This window comes from Protopterus annectens, chromosome 5.part1 (genome assembly GCF_019279795.1).
Source record: "Protopterus annectens isolate FY-2018-M chromosome 5.part1, PAN1.0, whole genome shotgun sequence".
Lineage (NCBI taxonomy): Eukaryota > Metazoa > Chordata > Ceratodontiformes > Protopteridae > Protopterus > Protopterus annectens.
This window is the reverse complement of record NC_056736.1, coordinates 336,608,347-336,624,804: the sequence shown is the minus strand read 5'-3', so window position 1 is coordinate 336,624,804 and position 16,458 is coordinate 336,608,347. Positions and strand designations below refer to the sequence as shown.

The following is a 16,458-nucleotide window of genomic DNA, read 5'->3' as shown; positions in this document are numbered from 1 at the left end:
TAAATATATATATATATATATATATATACGCAGTAGTATGTATATATATATATATATATATATATACACACACACATACACACGTGTACATATATAGATATATATATATATATATACACACACACACATTTATGCACTGCAAAACTAGGTCCAACAAAATATTTTTAAACAGTAATTATCTAAATATTTTCAGTCTTGCACAGTTTAGTAAGGTATTCATTTTCACACAAACTTGCTAAGGAATAGGGAGAATTACAAGGCCTAAAAGAAAAAACAGCCACAATGAAGAGAGAAAAGGTAGTTAATATATATGTATATAACAGTAGTGACCCAAAACCTATATAAAAATATAAACTAAATACTTAATTTCAAATTCACTAGCCCGAGCTGGTGAAACTCCTGATCTGTTGCAGCAGCAAATGAGATCAGAGGGAAGCACCACTGCATCACGGGATAGGGAGTAGGCCTCGAGCTGGTTGAAGACCTCGAGCTTTTGCAATAGGCAGAGTCAGAGCAGAGAATTGGCTCTGAACCCATCAGCAAGAATAATAGGCAAGATAGAACTTCACATGTACAATTTCAAAATGTTCTACACAAAAGGCAAACTTTTATCCGCCTGATACCACATCCAGATTGCCCAGAAATACCACATAACAGCTTGATGCACAGAGTTTTAACTGGTGTAATGGAAGTGTGCAATTTTTCTACCACAAGACTTGATGAGCTGAAATCTCCAATTTTGCAGAAGCTCAACCACTTCATCAGTGTAGGAAGGCCATCTAAGCAATCCTGCGTACCACCAAAAGTGCAAACTTATTTTCCATACAGAGATGAGATACTGCTAGAAGAAGGTATCATTTCAAAGTTATTGTTCCTACTTCCTTAAAACATGAATACTTTTAGATTTTGCATCGGGGCCATCCAAGTTCCTAAGCTACGAAAAAGGTTGAGATGACTAGTATTTTGGCATTCCCTATCAAAGGACACTGATAATTTGTTTTCTTCTTCAGTATGTAATAGTACTAAGCCACATTTGCAAAAAAGCCACTTCAGCCAAGCCAGATTCTGGAACTACCTTGGTCAACAGTAGCCACTGATTTATTTGAATGGAACTATCAGCATTACTTAGTGTTGGTAGACTCTTACTCAAACTGGTTTGAGATCAATTTTCTACCTAATCTAACACCCAGTACTATTACCAAGATGAAACGTCATTTCTCAGTAGTCCACACACAGTTTCTGAAAATAGTACCCAGTTTATCAGTCAACTACTCCAGAGATTTGCAAGAATGGGACCTTATCCACGTTAATAGTAGTCCTCAATACCTACAATCAAACAGCCTTGCTGAATGTGCAATACAGAGTGAAAGCAATTACTAGAGAGGTCAAAGCATGAAAATACCGATACGTTCTTGAATTTTCTTAATCTCAGAAACATGGCCCATGACAACCTACTTGGCTCCCTTGCTCAGAGAATTCTATCTCGGCAAACTAGAACAACCTTGCCCATCAGTTAGCCTGTTTTTTAGCATTAGGCAGCAAGCAAAGCCCAACATTAAGAAGCTTTCTTCTTAAAAGTCCTGCTATGACAAAATGAGCAGATTTCTTTGTCCATTGACACACTGAGGATGCAAATGCCGAAAGGCTTTGATCAAACTGGTCACTTGAGAGGTAAAAGTGCCATGCAGAAATACTACTTAGAGGAATCTGAGGGTATAGAATACAGGAGAAACTGCACGCATCTGCCTGCATCAGAAATATCGCAGCATCATACCTGTGATACACTGTCTATCTCAGAGCAAACTTGGCAATGTTCATAACTACGAACATGTCTCAGTATCCATTCCCATTCCTGATGTCCCAGTTGTCCCCAAAGCTGAACATACCTTGACTACAGTTCCCGTTGTTAGATCCAGTTTTGACTTGCGTTACATGAGCAGGTCGTATTTCTAGACTTAGTGCAAAAATACACATCAACCTGTTCATGATTGTTTTGTGTGCATCTGGTTTTGCGTGATTGCATGTTAAAGAATTAACTTTGTATAACTGCATGTGAAAAGATCATTTCTGTATAACTGCATGTTGATGAATACGGTAACCTGATATTTGAGATATTTCTCAGAGGGGGGATGTATAACAGTGTGTGTGTACATACCTTTAAGAATTTCCAGATGTAAGAACGTGCATACAAATCGTGACCATGTGCAGGCAGCAATGCCATTTTAAGAGAAAAGCCAGAGTGTTAACATTTACTAGTCTGAAAGTTTATAAGTTTAAACTTAAGTTACAAATACTCATTCCTGATGTGTTTCTGTGCAGAAAAGCTACTTGAACTGAACCCACAACTGTTCATCTATTTTATCCTGACTGGATGAGTAATAGCTGACATAAGCAATTCGCCGGTGTAGTTAAGGCCTTGTTTAAAACGACTCCAAGTAGCTTCTCTGGATCAGTGCCGGAATATGCGACCAGAACCAGGTTCTCTCCCAGAGGTCCACTTATCTAGTCCTTTCCATTTATCTACATCTCTTTGACAAGAGGCACCTGCAAGGATGTGAACATTTCTATTACTCTGGTGTAAAGCTGGGGTAATGTGCAAGGTTTAAAACTGAAGCCAAGGCAGCAGTCTGTGAAAGCACTTCTCTCCAGATAAGGGGTGTACTGAGGGTGAGGGAGCTGCGTTTGGTACATGACATTTGCAGCCTGAAGCACACCTCCACTGTTGTGCCAACACAAAAATCACTTGCCTAGGCCAGTACACTGTCAACACCATCAGCATGGAGCTCATTCTCTGATAATTCTGAAGTACAGTTTTGTACCTACCATAAATGTAGATGTTAGAGTGCTAATACAGCTGCAGTAATTACAGATGAGTTCTCTGCAGTCAGGCGGGTCCTTAGTCGGCCGAATTCCAAAGTCTAGGTCCGGCATCGGTTGTTGTCGCTTTCTTTCCTGACGTCAGTGAGGCAGGGGTATATAAGAGACAGCCAACGCCATTTTCTTCAGTCTTTCTTGCCCCAGATGTCAGGTGCCCCCAGAAGGAAGGCAATACATAAATTATATTTATATACATGCAATGCAATATAATCAAAAATCAGTAGTTGCAAGCAAATATACCATAGAAGGATAACCCAATCAGGTTGTAAGAAGAAGGGTTAGGCCCTAGGCCTTTACCAAGAGGGGAGGGAGGGAAAACTGTACTGCAGCTGTATTAGCACTCTAACATCTACATTTATGGTAGATACAAAACTGTACTATGTTCATCGTGCATACAGCTGCAGTAATCACAGATGGGTAGAATCCCAAAGCTACGCACAGGGTGGTAGGCACTAGGTGGAACTGGGAAAAGCCAGAATGCCCTGCAACACAGCAGTGGAAAGCCTGCTCTAGTTTTGGAAAATAAAGACAGGTGGTAGTGTTTTGTGAAGGTATGCACAGAACTCCAAGTGGTTGCCTCCAAAATACCTTTGGTAGGAACTCCTCTGAGGAAGGCTGTAGAGGTAGCTGTGGCCCTGGTGGAGTGGGATCCGATACCTGTAGGGACAGATTTTCCATGATAGGATTAACAAAACCGTATGCAGTGGCCTATCCATTTTGAAATTGTCTGTTTGGTAACTGGCTTCCCTTGAGCTCCTACAGCATAGGACACAAAAAGTTGTTCTGATTTCCTGAAAGGCTTTGTTCTGTCCAAATAATAACGTAGCTGTCTATGGATGTCTAAGGAGTGTAGCAGCCTTTCCCCTCTGTTTTGAGGATTGGGGTAAAAGGTAGGTAAGTGTATGGCTTGAATTAAAGCTACCCTGGATACCACTTTAGGCATAAATGACTGGTTGGTTCGAAGGGAAACCCCGTCCTGATGGAAGATGAGAAAGGGCTGCACAGCCATGAGGGCTTGCAGTTCCGAAACCCTACGAGCTGAGGTAATGGCCAGAAGGAAGGCTGTTTTCCAGGACAAATTACAAATCTGTTGAGGCAGCTGGTTCAAAGGGAGGCAATGTTAATTTTTCTAGAATGTAATTAAGATCCCAGGCTGGCATTGGTTGTTTCCTTGGTGGTCTTATATTCTTAGCCCCTCTGAGGAACCGTCTTAAGAGTGGGTGAGAGAACAAGGGTGGATCAGTGTTTAATTCTGCAGAAATGGCTGAGGCATGGATTTTTATGGAGGAAAATGAAAGTCCACTGTTCAGCAGCTCAGCTAGATACTGTAATACCTGAGGCAAATTCAGTTTTCTAGGGTCCTGGCCCTTTTTTTTTTTTTCATTCCAAGAGCAAAACAGTTTCCATTTTGCGGAGTAAGCCTTTCTAGTAGATAGCCTTCTGGCCTCCAACATGACATCCTGCACCTCTTTGGGGAGTAGGGTCTGTTGTGGTGCTAAGGAATTTCCCATGCAGCAAGATTGAGTGTTTTCAGCTGACTTAAGTGTTTTGTAGCTGTGCTGAGTCAGCAGAAGAGGCAATAGAGGTAGGGACCAGGGAGCAGTATGTGTTAGGTTCCTCAGGAGTGGGTACCAGTGTTGTCTTGGCCAGTCTGGAGCATCAGTATCATCTTCGGTCTGTCTGCTCTTGCTTTCAAGAGTACCTTGGGCAGAAGAGGCAGAGGTGGGAAAGCGTAAACTGTCCATGCTGTCCAACTGAATGAAAGGGCGTCCACTCTCCAGGCCTTTGGATGAAAGGTCCTTGAACAGAACTTTTCCAATTGATTCCCGTGGGAGGCGAAGAGATCTATGTCTCGCCTCCCCCACGCTTGGATTATCTTTGTAAACACTTGAGGATGCAACTTCCATTCGTGTGGATCTGTCATATTTCTGCTTAGATTGTCTGCCAGCGTGTTTTCCAAACCTGGCACGTACTGTGCCTGAAGTTCAATTTGCCATTCCAGAGCCAAGTTCAAGTGTCATGGCTAGTCTGCACAGGGGGTATGAATGTGTTCCTCCTTGTTTGTTTATGTACCACATTACTGTGGTGTTGTCTGTTCTTAATAATTGTCCTGGATGCAGGAGGTCCTTGAAAGCTGTAATTGCATTTATCACTGCTAGCATTTCTTTCTGATTGATGGGAAGGTGCTTTTCCTTTTGGGACCATTTGCCCTGAATGCACCTGTCTGTCATGACCGCCCCCCAGGCGCAATTCTGAGGCGTCTGTTGTGATGACTTGAATTGCTTGAGGCTTGCAGAATGGGAGACCTGTGTTTGATTGACATGCTTGGGCCCACCATAGAAATTCCTTTTGTAAACATGGTATTATTGTTTCCAAACTGTGGCTGTGTTGAGACCATAGGTTTTTTTGGGGTAAAATTGAAGTTTCCTCATATGCAACTTTGCACATGGGATTAAAAGAATGCAAGATGCCATGAAGCCCAGAGCCTGCAGGATTTTCCTTGCAGTAAGCCTTGTACAATTTGCTAGTATTTTGAAGTACTGAGTTAGTTGCCCCTGTTTTTCTGGCGTAAGATAGGCCATCTGGGTGTTTGTGTCCAAGTTGGCACCCAGGAAAGTATTTTCTGAGATGGTGTTAGCCTGGATTTCTCTTTGTTGACTGTGCATCCCAGGGAATTCAGTAACCGTGTTACATAAGCCAGATGTTCCAGAAGTATGTGCTTGCTGTCCGCTTGGATCAGGCAGTTGTCCAAATAAGGGTAAATTTGTATCCCTTGAAGTCTGCAGTAGGCAATTACTGATGCCAGGCATTTTGTGAATACTCTGGGCACAGTAGTTAAGCCAAAGGGCAATGTAGAGAATTGATAGTGAATTGAACCTGCAAGAAATCAGAGTTATCTTCTGCAGCTTTGTCTGATTGGGACATGCAGGTATGCCTCCTCGAGGTCCAATATTACCAGCCAAAACTCCTTGCCCAGCATGGGAAGAAGCTGCTGTAATGTGAGCATCTTGAATTTTGGTACGAGTAAGAATGTGTTTAGGATGGATAAGTCCAAAATGGGTCTCCAGTAGGTTCCTTTCCTTGGTACCAGAAATAGCCTGGAATAAAAACCTTGACCTTGTTCGTGAGTAGGTACCTCTTGAATAGCTTTCATGTCTGAGCTTTGAAATTTGTAGTTGTGCCTCTGCCCTTTGATTGTGTGGCAGGTTTGGCATGCCTCATTTTTGGAAGAGTGTGAAAATGAAATCTGTAGCCTCTGTTTATGATGTCCAGGATCCATTTGTCTGTTGTGACAATATGCCAATTTCTTGTAAATAATGCCAGCTTTCCTCCAAAGGGTGCTGCCAGCTGAGACTTGCTTGGCATGGAAAGGAGGGAGTCATTGGGTTTGTTTCCTGTATTGTTGTGCACTGTCTTCGCCACCTCTTGGTGCTGGAGTTTGCCATCGCCTGCCTCTATATGATCCTTGTGATTGTCCTCTGCCCCTTGTGCACCTGTATCTACCTCTTTGGGGCTTGTCCATGGCTGGAAAGGACCAGTTTTTAGAAGGCCAATTTCTGCTAAAACGTGGTGGCTGAACCTGTAGAAAAGCTTTGATAGTTTGCATAGATTTGGCTTTTTCTTCCATTTTCCGTAGTATCTCCTCAGCATTAGTACCAAATAGCACATCCTTTTGTAAAGGAGCATCTAGTAGTTCAGCTTTCACATGATCAGGCAAGATTTGTTCCCTAAGCCAGGCATATCTACGAATGACTGATCCTGTAACAGCAGCTCTACTTGAGGCCTCCAGGGCATCATAGCCACATTGTAAAGTGTGTTTACCCACTTGTTCTGCACTATGCATCATATCCTGCAACTCCTTCAAATCTGGTTGTTCAGGTTGAGACATTTTATTTAATTGTGATAACAGAAACTGCTGATATTTAAGCATATGAAACTGACAATTTAAGGCCCTCATGGCTAGGGTGGCCGAGGTATATACCTTTTTTCCCCACCTTTCTAAGGATCTTGACTCTCTTTCGGAAGGTAGTGGATTCTTAGCAGTAGAGGCCTTCATCCCCTTGGGGCCTTGAGAAATGGTTTCAGGGTCAGCATTATGGCTTTTGTAAAGAAATTGGTGGGAGTTAGGAACTGTGTAGTACCTATCAGGCTTGAATGGGGCAGGAGGCAGGGAATCCGGGTTAAGGCAAGCCTCAGAATAAACATCAAGTATGTCCAAGACAGGAGGTATCGCCAGAGGTCTGTGTTAAGTACAAAAGAAATTCCCCAAGTCTTTTCTTGGAATCAGAAAAGTCTTGGCCTTCCCAATGGAAGTGTTCCCTCAAGGTGTGTAAGGTTTCCCCAAAAGAAAAATCCTCTGGAGGAGATACAGAAGGAATGGACTGCTCTGCATCAGAATCTTCAAAAGGGGAGTAAGAGTGTTCCTCTACATCGGAATGTTCTGAAAAAATGGAGCCCTGATCAGAAGAGGGAGAATCTTCCTCCACTCTGGGTCTCTTGTCTGGAGGGGGTTTGGAACCCCTGATAAGAGTAATTAAATCCTCAGCCATTTTAAGCATCTGCTTTTTAGGCATGGGGCCTGGAGATGGGCCCTGTGCAACAGGCCTCTTGGGATGCTTGGCTGATTTGGACTTAGTAAAGGCCTTAATGGAAAAGGAAGATGAGGGTCTAAAGACACCATGGGTGGAAGTGGACCTGTCCACATTAGGAGGCTCAACGCTCACAGTGGCTTTGGTGGTTGTAATCTGGGTATGGGCCGAGGTACCTGCGGTCTCGGTCACAGAAGACACCGCCAAAGAAGTGTCGTCTGTAGTCAGGGACTGCATAGGCGTCTCGCTGAGAACCGGACCACGTGTAGCCGGTTTTGGCGTGGTCGGTGGAGACCGCGGACCTCGTGTCGGTCCTTGTCCTTGCGTTTTTTGGGCAAAACGGAAGTCTGAGTCTCCGACATTTTATAATCAAAGGCTTCACCAAAAAGATATTGGGCGAACTCCACCCGACGCTTAATAGTGCGTGTATTGAAAGTAGCGCAAAAGCGACAGCCCGAGACGTCGTGGTCTGGGCCTAAACAAGGTATGCAGAGGGAATGGAAATCATTATGCGGTATTTACTTCCCACAAGAAATACATTTGTTAACTTTTTCTGACATCGGTCTGAGGCAAGAAAAGTTTCCCCAACGGGGTACTTAGCTTTAAAGACTTCGGTTTCCAATTTTTCGTAAATTCAGGAGCTGGCCGACCGGCACTTGCGAACTGCTTCTGCTTCGGGCACCGCACGGCAAAAAAGACTGAAGAAAAAGGCGTCGGCTGTGTCTTGTATACCCCTGCCTCACTGACGTCAGGAAAGAAAGAGACAACCGACGCCGGACCTAGACTTTGGAATTCGGCCGACCGAGGACCCGCCTGACGGCAGAGAACCCATCGGTGATTACTGCAGCTGTATGCACGATGAACATCCCTCCTGATAGGGACCGAAATAGGATACAGACTGCGATACTAATTCTTTATTCTCACAGCTCATCCCCGGGGCCTTGCAGTGTTCTACTGATACAAGACAGAAGTTGTAGCACTGTACTGTATGACAAAGTGGACATGTCTATCACTCTCCGACCACAGCTTCTGGAAATCATACTGTCTATTTAGGACAGAAACAGAGTTCCTGCTCAGTCCATCTGCCAACACAGCTTTTTCCCTGATGTATGAAAAGTTGCTTTACCTATTCCGTTTCCCTACACAGAAACAAGAGGGTACCCCCACCAACACACACACGTACTCGTAGATGCACTAGACAACTGCCACCTTGTCTGTCTGAATATCCATGTCTGTGTAACTGAATAGCCAAGAGGCCTTGGAAAGGCAATTCTGAAATGTCTGAAAGGAGCAAAGCATCACATAATGTCTGTACACTTGTGTACAAGATGAGGTCCAAAAGCATTGAGCAGTTTTGGTCTGAAGGGCCCCCTGCCAACACAGGGAAGACATCTGCAGTGACAAAAGGATAGCGAAGTAAACTAGAGCAGTTTGCATCTGGTCAAACTTGGAATATGAAGCTACCAAGTAAGGTGTTTCAAGATTCTGCTATAGACATTTGGTATGATTTGTCCTGTTAATGCCACTGCAACAGTCATGTGTAAGCATGCGCAGGCAACTGTGTGGATGGCTACTGCAATGTACCCTAGCACCCAGAAGACAGAATACTGGGAAGGCACAGCAGATAAAGTAGAAAAATGTGGACTACAAGGCATTTAGTCTCCCATCTGGAAGAAAACCTGCAAAGCTGGGTATCCACCATACAGTCAGTTACCTGCTTGGTAGGATTAAATGGCAACACAGGAATGCTTCACAAGCATTGCTGCTTATCCACAGGTTGGCCATAGCCACTTAGGGAGTGTCAGGTACCTCATCCTCCACTGGACTGTGTTGCTGCGGAACTGGCCGTTGTGGCTGGGATGCCCACCATGCAACCAATATGTGATGATCCCACACTGGGCCAGTAATCAAGGACCCTGAATCCTCACCACTGACACTGGAGAGGAATGTGCACTTAGAATACAAATGGGTACACACTCAGTATTCCCAGATGCAGACCTCTCTGCATCAAAGTACAATTTCCCTTAAGAGCACACAGGGAACAAACTCAGCCCAATGTCAGGATGTCTCCCACCAGGTCCCCAATAAGACTCCCCACTGGAACTGCTTTAGGGTTTGGTCCTCAGCCAAATGTCCAAGCAAAGACCTTCAGCACCCTCTTTGTAAACCCAGTCCTTAGTGTCCCTGCCCCAAGTAGTTGACAGAGATTTAATTTCACACAACTAGTAAAGGCAGTCAGATTACACGCTCTAACAACTTTGCCCAGAACACAAGGCAGATTTACTGTCATCAGCCAATACTACAAGACTCTTACAAAGGGTGTCCAATTATACTGTGCAACATTAATACCAATACAAATGGTAGTTCACCAAAACAGCTAGGATTTCTGAAGTGGCCCACACATAGTCACCAAATATACACACTCTCAAGGTTAGATACATTCAACAAGGACCACAATAAAAATGTAACTTATACTTCATTAAAGTACATGAAAATACTGTATATTCATAGCAAACTAGAGTTCAAATCACAAAATACTGAAACTAACATTGATAGACTCCTACAAATAAAGAAAACCACTCTCTAAACTAAACTTCACTATATTCCTGACTGAATCTAAGAATTCCTGTTCCCTAGTTAAGTTACTTACTACCGCACAGCATGATGCGGTGGGTAAAGTCTTTCTAGTCAGGCTTACCAAACAGAACACGCTATACTCGAGATTTCCCTTTCTAATATTTAAGATACAATTTCCAAGAGGGCTGGCAGAACAACCTCATCTGGATACCTGACTCTGTTCTCACAATATTCCCTTTTAAGCTGAGAAAGTTAGTAGAGACTGCCACAATACATATACAAATGTTCATGGTAGTGCCTGGGGCCTCCACCACTCTTTTCACTGAGCTAATGGACTAAGTCTCTTCCCCAGACAAAGCATCTGGTCCCATTCAGCACTGTGGGGTTCCCTTTAAATGGTTTAACAGCTCAATTATATTTCCCTTATTTTGTCTGCTGTGCCAGTATTCCCTAGTAAAACATATACATTTAATTCAGCTACAAATAATACAAGTACATTTCTCTTAATTTCAGCATGGTGCACTGTTGACACATTTCAACACAAGCAAAGCTCACAATTTCAGCACAAGCGTCTGGGCAAAATCAGTTGAGTATACAAATGATATACAGTTCTAATACATTTGTAACACAAGCATCTTGTATAAATCACTTTCATATTCAAAGGACATTCTTTACAAATCTCCAGCTGGCTATGCTGACACGACTAACACAGTGGCCTCTTCCAGCACAACCTTGGATACACTATTCTGATGTAAGCAGGAGCATACATAGCGTTGGCTCCACTATTAAATGCTGAAAAATGATTGAGGGAGCAGAAATTTAACAGCAGCAGTCAGAGTTGTCCTTGGCATCTTAATTTCCCTTAAGATACCTGCTTACCTCATCATGTAACAGGAGTTCTGTAAAATTAACATTTACAAAAACCTCAGTGGTGTCCTCTGCAAAATCTATGAAGTCTGTCATGCATGCCCACACACAGCAATTCTACAGTCACAGAAGCTACTGTAAGACAATGTGGGTTTAGAGGTTAAAACAGATATTCCTGGATGTATGCACTCTTCCTTTGTTGCTCCCCTGAACAACATTCCGATAACATGGAGAATTTCATTGGTGAGATCTCTAAAAATACAGCATAAAAGTAAAATACTTCAACACACAGAGATGTAAGGGATTGAACACAATTTCCAAATATGGCCGATGTCCTTGACTCCTGAAAAGCAAATGAGCAATGGGACTGTGTAGTAACAGTCTTTCAGGACCTTTAACATACTGTGGCTTAACATGGATATCTCAGACCAGAATGACCAAGCTGCTTCCTGGACATCTTACAATGGGTATAGTGTGTGCATCTGTATATGTAACATATGCTTTCCTAACTGCAATTACAAGTCAGGCTGACAGGTTAACTATGCAATATCAGACATTATTCAGTCTGTGCAAAGCAAGTGTGGAGATAGAAGAAAGTTCATGCTGATATGAACAAGTACTATCTTAACTGCTTTAGTATGTCCCAGTTCACATGAACACAATGGAAACTTCTAGCAAGTTAATGCAGAATTACCCATACATGGCTAAAACATGGAGCTTGAGGAAAAAACAGGACACTCCCTTTTAAGGATCAACAGTCACCATTTAATGCATCTATGCAAGAGAAGTTGGTCTTTCATTACTTGCTTATAAAAACACTTACATTTTCTGCTTTTAAAGAGAATCAGCAAGTCTGCTTGTCTGCTATTATAGGAAACATTGTCAACTTCTGTAACAAAAGTACCAGTGATACTCTTGAATCTCCTGATTCCCTGATATTAATTTAAGATGGCTACTCTTGGGGCTGTTCATAGTCTTGACAGCACCTGAATGGATGTTTACCCCAAGACAATGACACTAGATCAGCATAATGTGCACAACACCTTCTTGCTAGTTGGGGGATACCCACATTTCTCTTCCATCAAATGGAGAAACTCAGAGCCTGGGGAAATGAGGGGTGATGTAAGGGAAGTTTTTGCTATCCCAAGTCATGGACAGACTCCATGAGACAGCTGGTGTGTGTGTTTTGACTAGTAGTGTGCTTTACAGGGTATTTTAAGTGAAGACTTGCAGAAAACCCTGTAGCATAGCCTAACATCCTCCACACTTCTACTAGACATAACATACTGAATGACTTCTGGGCCTGCTACACTGTCTGTGCTGAAACGGACTGCTCCCACTGTAACCTGGCATCTCCTGGCCTAGCATCAGCTACTCTGATCACAGTTATGTCAGCACATCTCAAACAACGCCTGCTGTGTGCACAACTGGCTGCTAAAACAAGGAAAAAAAGACTGGTACTACACAGGTGCATGTGGATACTGCTGGGTAGGATTTGGGTAGCGAACATGAGACAGGTCTGTAAAGCCACCAGGAGCAAGTCCAGCAGAATGCAAAGTTGGTAGTGAGGACAGCATTAGAGATCAATACAAACCATTTCAGTTTGGAGGGTGGGTCAATATAAGGACAAGTGCTCCTACAAAAGTAAGCCCAACAGGTGCATGCCTGACTATTGCTAATCATAGCAGTGGTGATGTGCTGCTTGGTGTCAAATGCAGAAAGAAAATCAAAGATAATGGGATCAACAAAACTTGCCCAGTCTGCGTTAGCATGGGCAGTCTTGGTTTTAACCACTCAGTGGGAAAAGTACAGTTGTGTACCTACCATAAATGTAGATGTTATAGTGAACTCACTGTTGCAGTCATTACTCTTGGGTTATCCTGCTGGCAGGCTACCCGCAGTTGGCCTGAATTCCAAAGTCCTGGTCAAGAGTCGGTTGCGGTCGCCTCTTCCCTGACGTCAGTGAGTCAGGGGGGTTTTAAGATGCACCCAACGCCATTTCCTTAAGTTTTTCTTGCCCCAGATATCAGGTGCCCCCAAGAAGGTAGGCAATACGTATAGCTTATAAAGACATACAATAAAATAAAAACAATACCTTCATCTACAAGCAAATACACTACATAGGTTGTATAGGATAGAAAAGTATAGATAAGTCCCAGCAAAGAAGGGGGGATGGAGGGTGGGTAACTTTTAGTTATGTACTTACCATAACTTTAGATGTATGGGATCCATCTCGCCTACATTCTCTACAGATGGGACAGCGTCCCTAGCACCTAATTCCTGGGTGGCTCATTGGAAAACGGTCCGGAGAACCATGGAACTGAAGGAAGCTTGACCCCTAGATGCCACATCCAATTTGTAGTGAGAAATAAAGGTGTGCAGAGAAGAACACGTAGCAGCCGCACAGATGTCATTAAGAGAGAGCTTGGAATGAAAGGCTGCCGAAGTGGTCATAGCCCTGGTAGAACGAGCTTTCACTGGAATTGTAAGCTCTATTTGAAATGCGATAAATATGACTGATGCAGTCTCTGATCCACTTGGCAACAGTGACTTTCGTGACGGCTTTGCCCAATTTATTGTCCGAAAAAGACAGTTGATCTGATTTTTGTGCTTGGTGTGTCCTATCCAAATAGAAACGCAATTGTCTGTGCACATCTAAGCTGTGAAAGGTATACTCAGCTATGTTTGTATACTTAGGGAAAAAAACGGTAATTCCAGTGATTGTTGCAAACAAAAGTTAGAACAAACCTTTGGTATAAAGGATGGGTTTGGTCTAAGAGATACTCTATCCTTGTGAAATACCAGGTATGGTGATAGCAACTAGAAGGGCAGTCTTCCAAGAAAGAAATTTCAAGTCACAGGTTGCTGCCGGCTCAAAGGGAGGTGCGGTTAATGCGCCTAACACCACGTTAAGGTCCCACGGTGGTGCGGGATGAGATATAGGGGGCCGTAGAAGCCAAGTTCCTTTAATAAAAGGTTTGCACAACTTATTGCTCATTAAAGGTGGTGCTACGTTCTCGTGAAAATTGGAAATAGCTGCCAATTGAACTTTGATGGTAGACACTGAACAACCCTGGTTGAACAGGGAAGTTAAAAACTTCAGAACCTCTGACACCGAAGCTGTCATAGGGTCTAATCCTCGGAGTTGGGCCCAAATAGCAAACCTCTTCCATTTAATGCTATACATCTTTTTAGTAGAAGTCTTGTGGGCAGAGGACAAAATATTCAAGACTTCAGGGTCAAAAGAATGGCTCCTAACTATGGTCGGAAGAGGAGTAGCCAAGCTGTTAGCTTCAATGAATGTAGGGACTGATGTAGCTGTCCTGACTGATGCGTCAGGAGGTCCGGAACTTGGTTCAGGAACCAGGGACCGTCCCATGCATACTTGCGAAGAAAGGGGAACCAAACTTAACGAGGCCAGTATGGGGCGATTAGAATCATTTTGCTTCCTAAGCGAATCGCCTTCTGAATCACCTTGGGGAGAAGGGGAACCGGTGGAAAAGCGGATAGCAGACCGGAGGGCCAAGGTTGGACCAGAGCATCCTTGGGGATCTCCCCCGGAACTGGAATGAGAGAAAAGAAATGCTGGCATTTTGCGTTGAGGGGAGTTGCGAAAATATCGCAACACGGAACTCCCCATCTCGTGAAAATCTGTGTTACCACTTTGTGATTCAAGGACCATTCGTGAGGGGAGAGAATAGTCCTGCTCAGTCTGTCGGCTATCACATTGGATGTCCCCGGAATGTGCGTTGCCACTAGAAAACGTTTGTAGCAATCGCCCAATCCCATACCTTCATGGCCTCTCTGCAAAGGGGGTAAGACCTGGTCCCTCCTTGCTTGTTCAAGTACCAGACTACCGACATGTTGTCGGACTGAATGGCAATCGTCCCCTGGGGGAGGTGATCGTGCAGTGCTTGCAACGTTAAAAGCACCGCCCTCATTTCCAGGATATTGATGTGGAGAAGATTCTCGGAGTGCCACGTGCCTTGGACCGACCTGTCGAGATAATGCCCCCCCCCACCCTGTCTGGGAGGCGTACGTAGTCAACGTGGCCGAGGGGGATGGGGCAACGAAGGGTCGCTCCTGATCCAGGTTGGAGTAAAGAAGCCACCAACGAAGATCCTGTTTGCACGTCTCTGTGATCAATATGTGGTGACTGAGGGGGAGGTCTTGATAAGACCACTGGACTGAGAGGAGCCACTGGAGTATCCTCATTTGCAACCTTGCCAAGAGGAGAAGAATGGTGGTTGACATGGAACCTAACAGTTGCAGGACCATTCTCGCTGGAGCGCGACGGATGAGGAGTAACGCCCAAACCTGAGACTGCAATGTTGTTATCCTTTCCGCAGGAAGATAGACTCGCATCTGCCTTGAGTCTATTTCTGCACCAATAAACAGAATACGCTGTGATGGCAGCAATACGGATTTTGTCCAATTGAAGGCGATTCCTAAGGAGTTGCCTAGGGAGATAGTGGCTGCTAGAGTTTTTAAGAGTAGATGCCTTGAGGTGGCCGTTAGGAGCCAGTCGTCTAGGTATGGAAACACCTGGAATCCTAGACTTCTCATGTGAGCAGTCACCACTGCCAAACATTTGAACACCCTGGGGGCTGTGGTGAGACCAAAGGGCAGTGCACGGAACTGGAAATGACTGTCCCCTAGGCTGAAGCGCAAGTGTCTCCTCGACGCCTGATCTATCAGAATGTGATAAAAGGCATCTGACATCTATGGAGCACATCCAAACACCCTTCTCCAGAAGCGAGAGAATGGTTTGCAAGGTGACCATCCGGAATTTGGACTTTCTGACTGATCGGTTTAACCTGCTGAGATCCAAAATGGGCCTCGAGTCCCCGGTCTTTTTTGGTACCAAAAAGAATCTTGAGCAAGTCCCTGATCCGGCCTGATCTGCGGGGACAGGTTGGATGACTCCGTTTTGAAGCAGCTTTGAAATTTTGATGACTGCCAGATCCCGTTGACTGGGTGGCGGGTCCAGGATTCTTTGGGATGGTGGGGGGGTTGAGAGAAGGGAATGGTGTAACCTCCGGCGATGATTCGGAGCACCCATTGGTCCTGAGTGATACTTTCCCAGGCCTTTAGGTGCCTCGAAAAACGACCCCCAACTGGCTCCGGAGCTGCAGTCGGGCACTCCTTCAGGGATGCTGGGAGGAGGAGCCACGAAAGGACTCGCAGTCTCCGGTGTTGTGGGGGCCTCCGCCGCCTCTGGGATGGCGTCTCCTTGAAAAATTTTCCCTTCCTCTGCCTCTAGAAGGGGAATCACTCTGCTGTGATGAGTAAGGCTTTTGAGACTTACGGAACCACATTTTCCCTCCTCTTCGAGCCTTGGGATAAGGTCTGACGGGAGTGGAAAACCGGGCCCCTAAGGCAGTTAAATTCTTACCCTCCTGCTCGCAGCGAGTCAAAGTGTCCTTTACCTTGGGTCCAAAAAGGGAGGACCCATCGAAGGGGGCGTCGGCAAAGGAAGACTTAAAGGCCTCTGCAGTGACACAGGCGTAGCCAGGCTCGTCTCCGTTGAGCAACACCTGTGCCCGCT

The 16,458-nt window shown here is 44.5% G+C and overlaps 1 protein-coding gene across 1 annotated transcript in view; it reads right to left on the bottom strand.

The window, feature by feature from the left end:
* Nucleotides 1-16,458, bottom strand: part of NUMA1 (nuclear mitotic apparatus protein 1) — a 3,180,433-nt gene that overhangs the window by 2,554,037 nt on the left and 609,938 nt on the right. Inside the window, exon 7 of the mRNA XM_044072777.1 lies at nucleotides 1,887-2,046. Within this exon, the coding sequence (XP_043928712.1) occupies nucleotides 1,887-2,046 (160 nt within the window). The remainder of the gene's footprint in view (nucleotides 1-1,886; nucleotides 2,047-16,458) is intronic.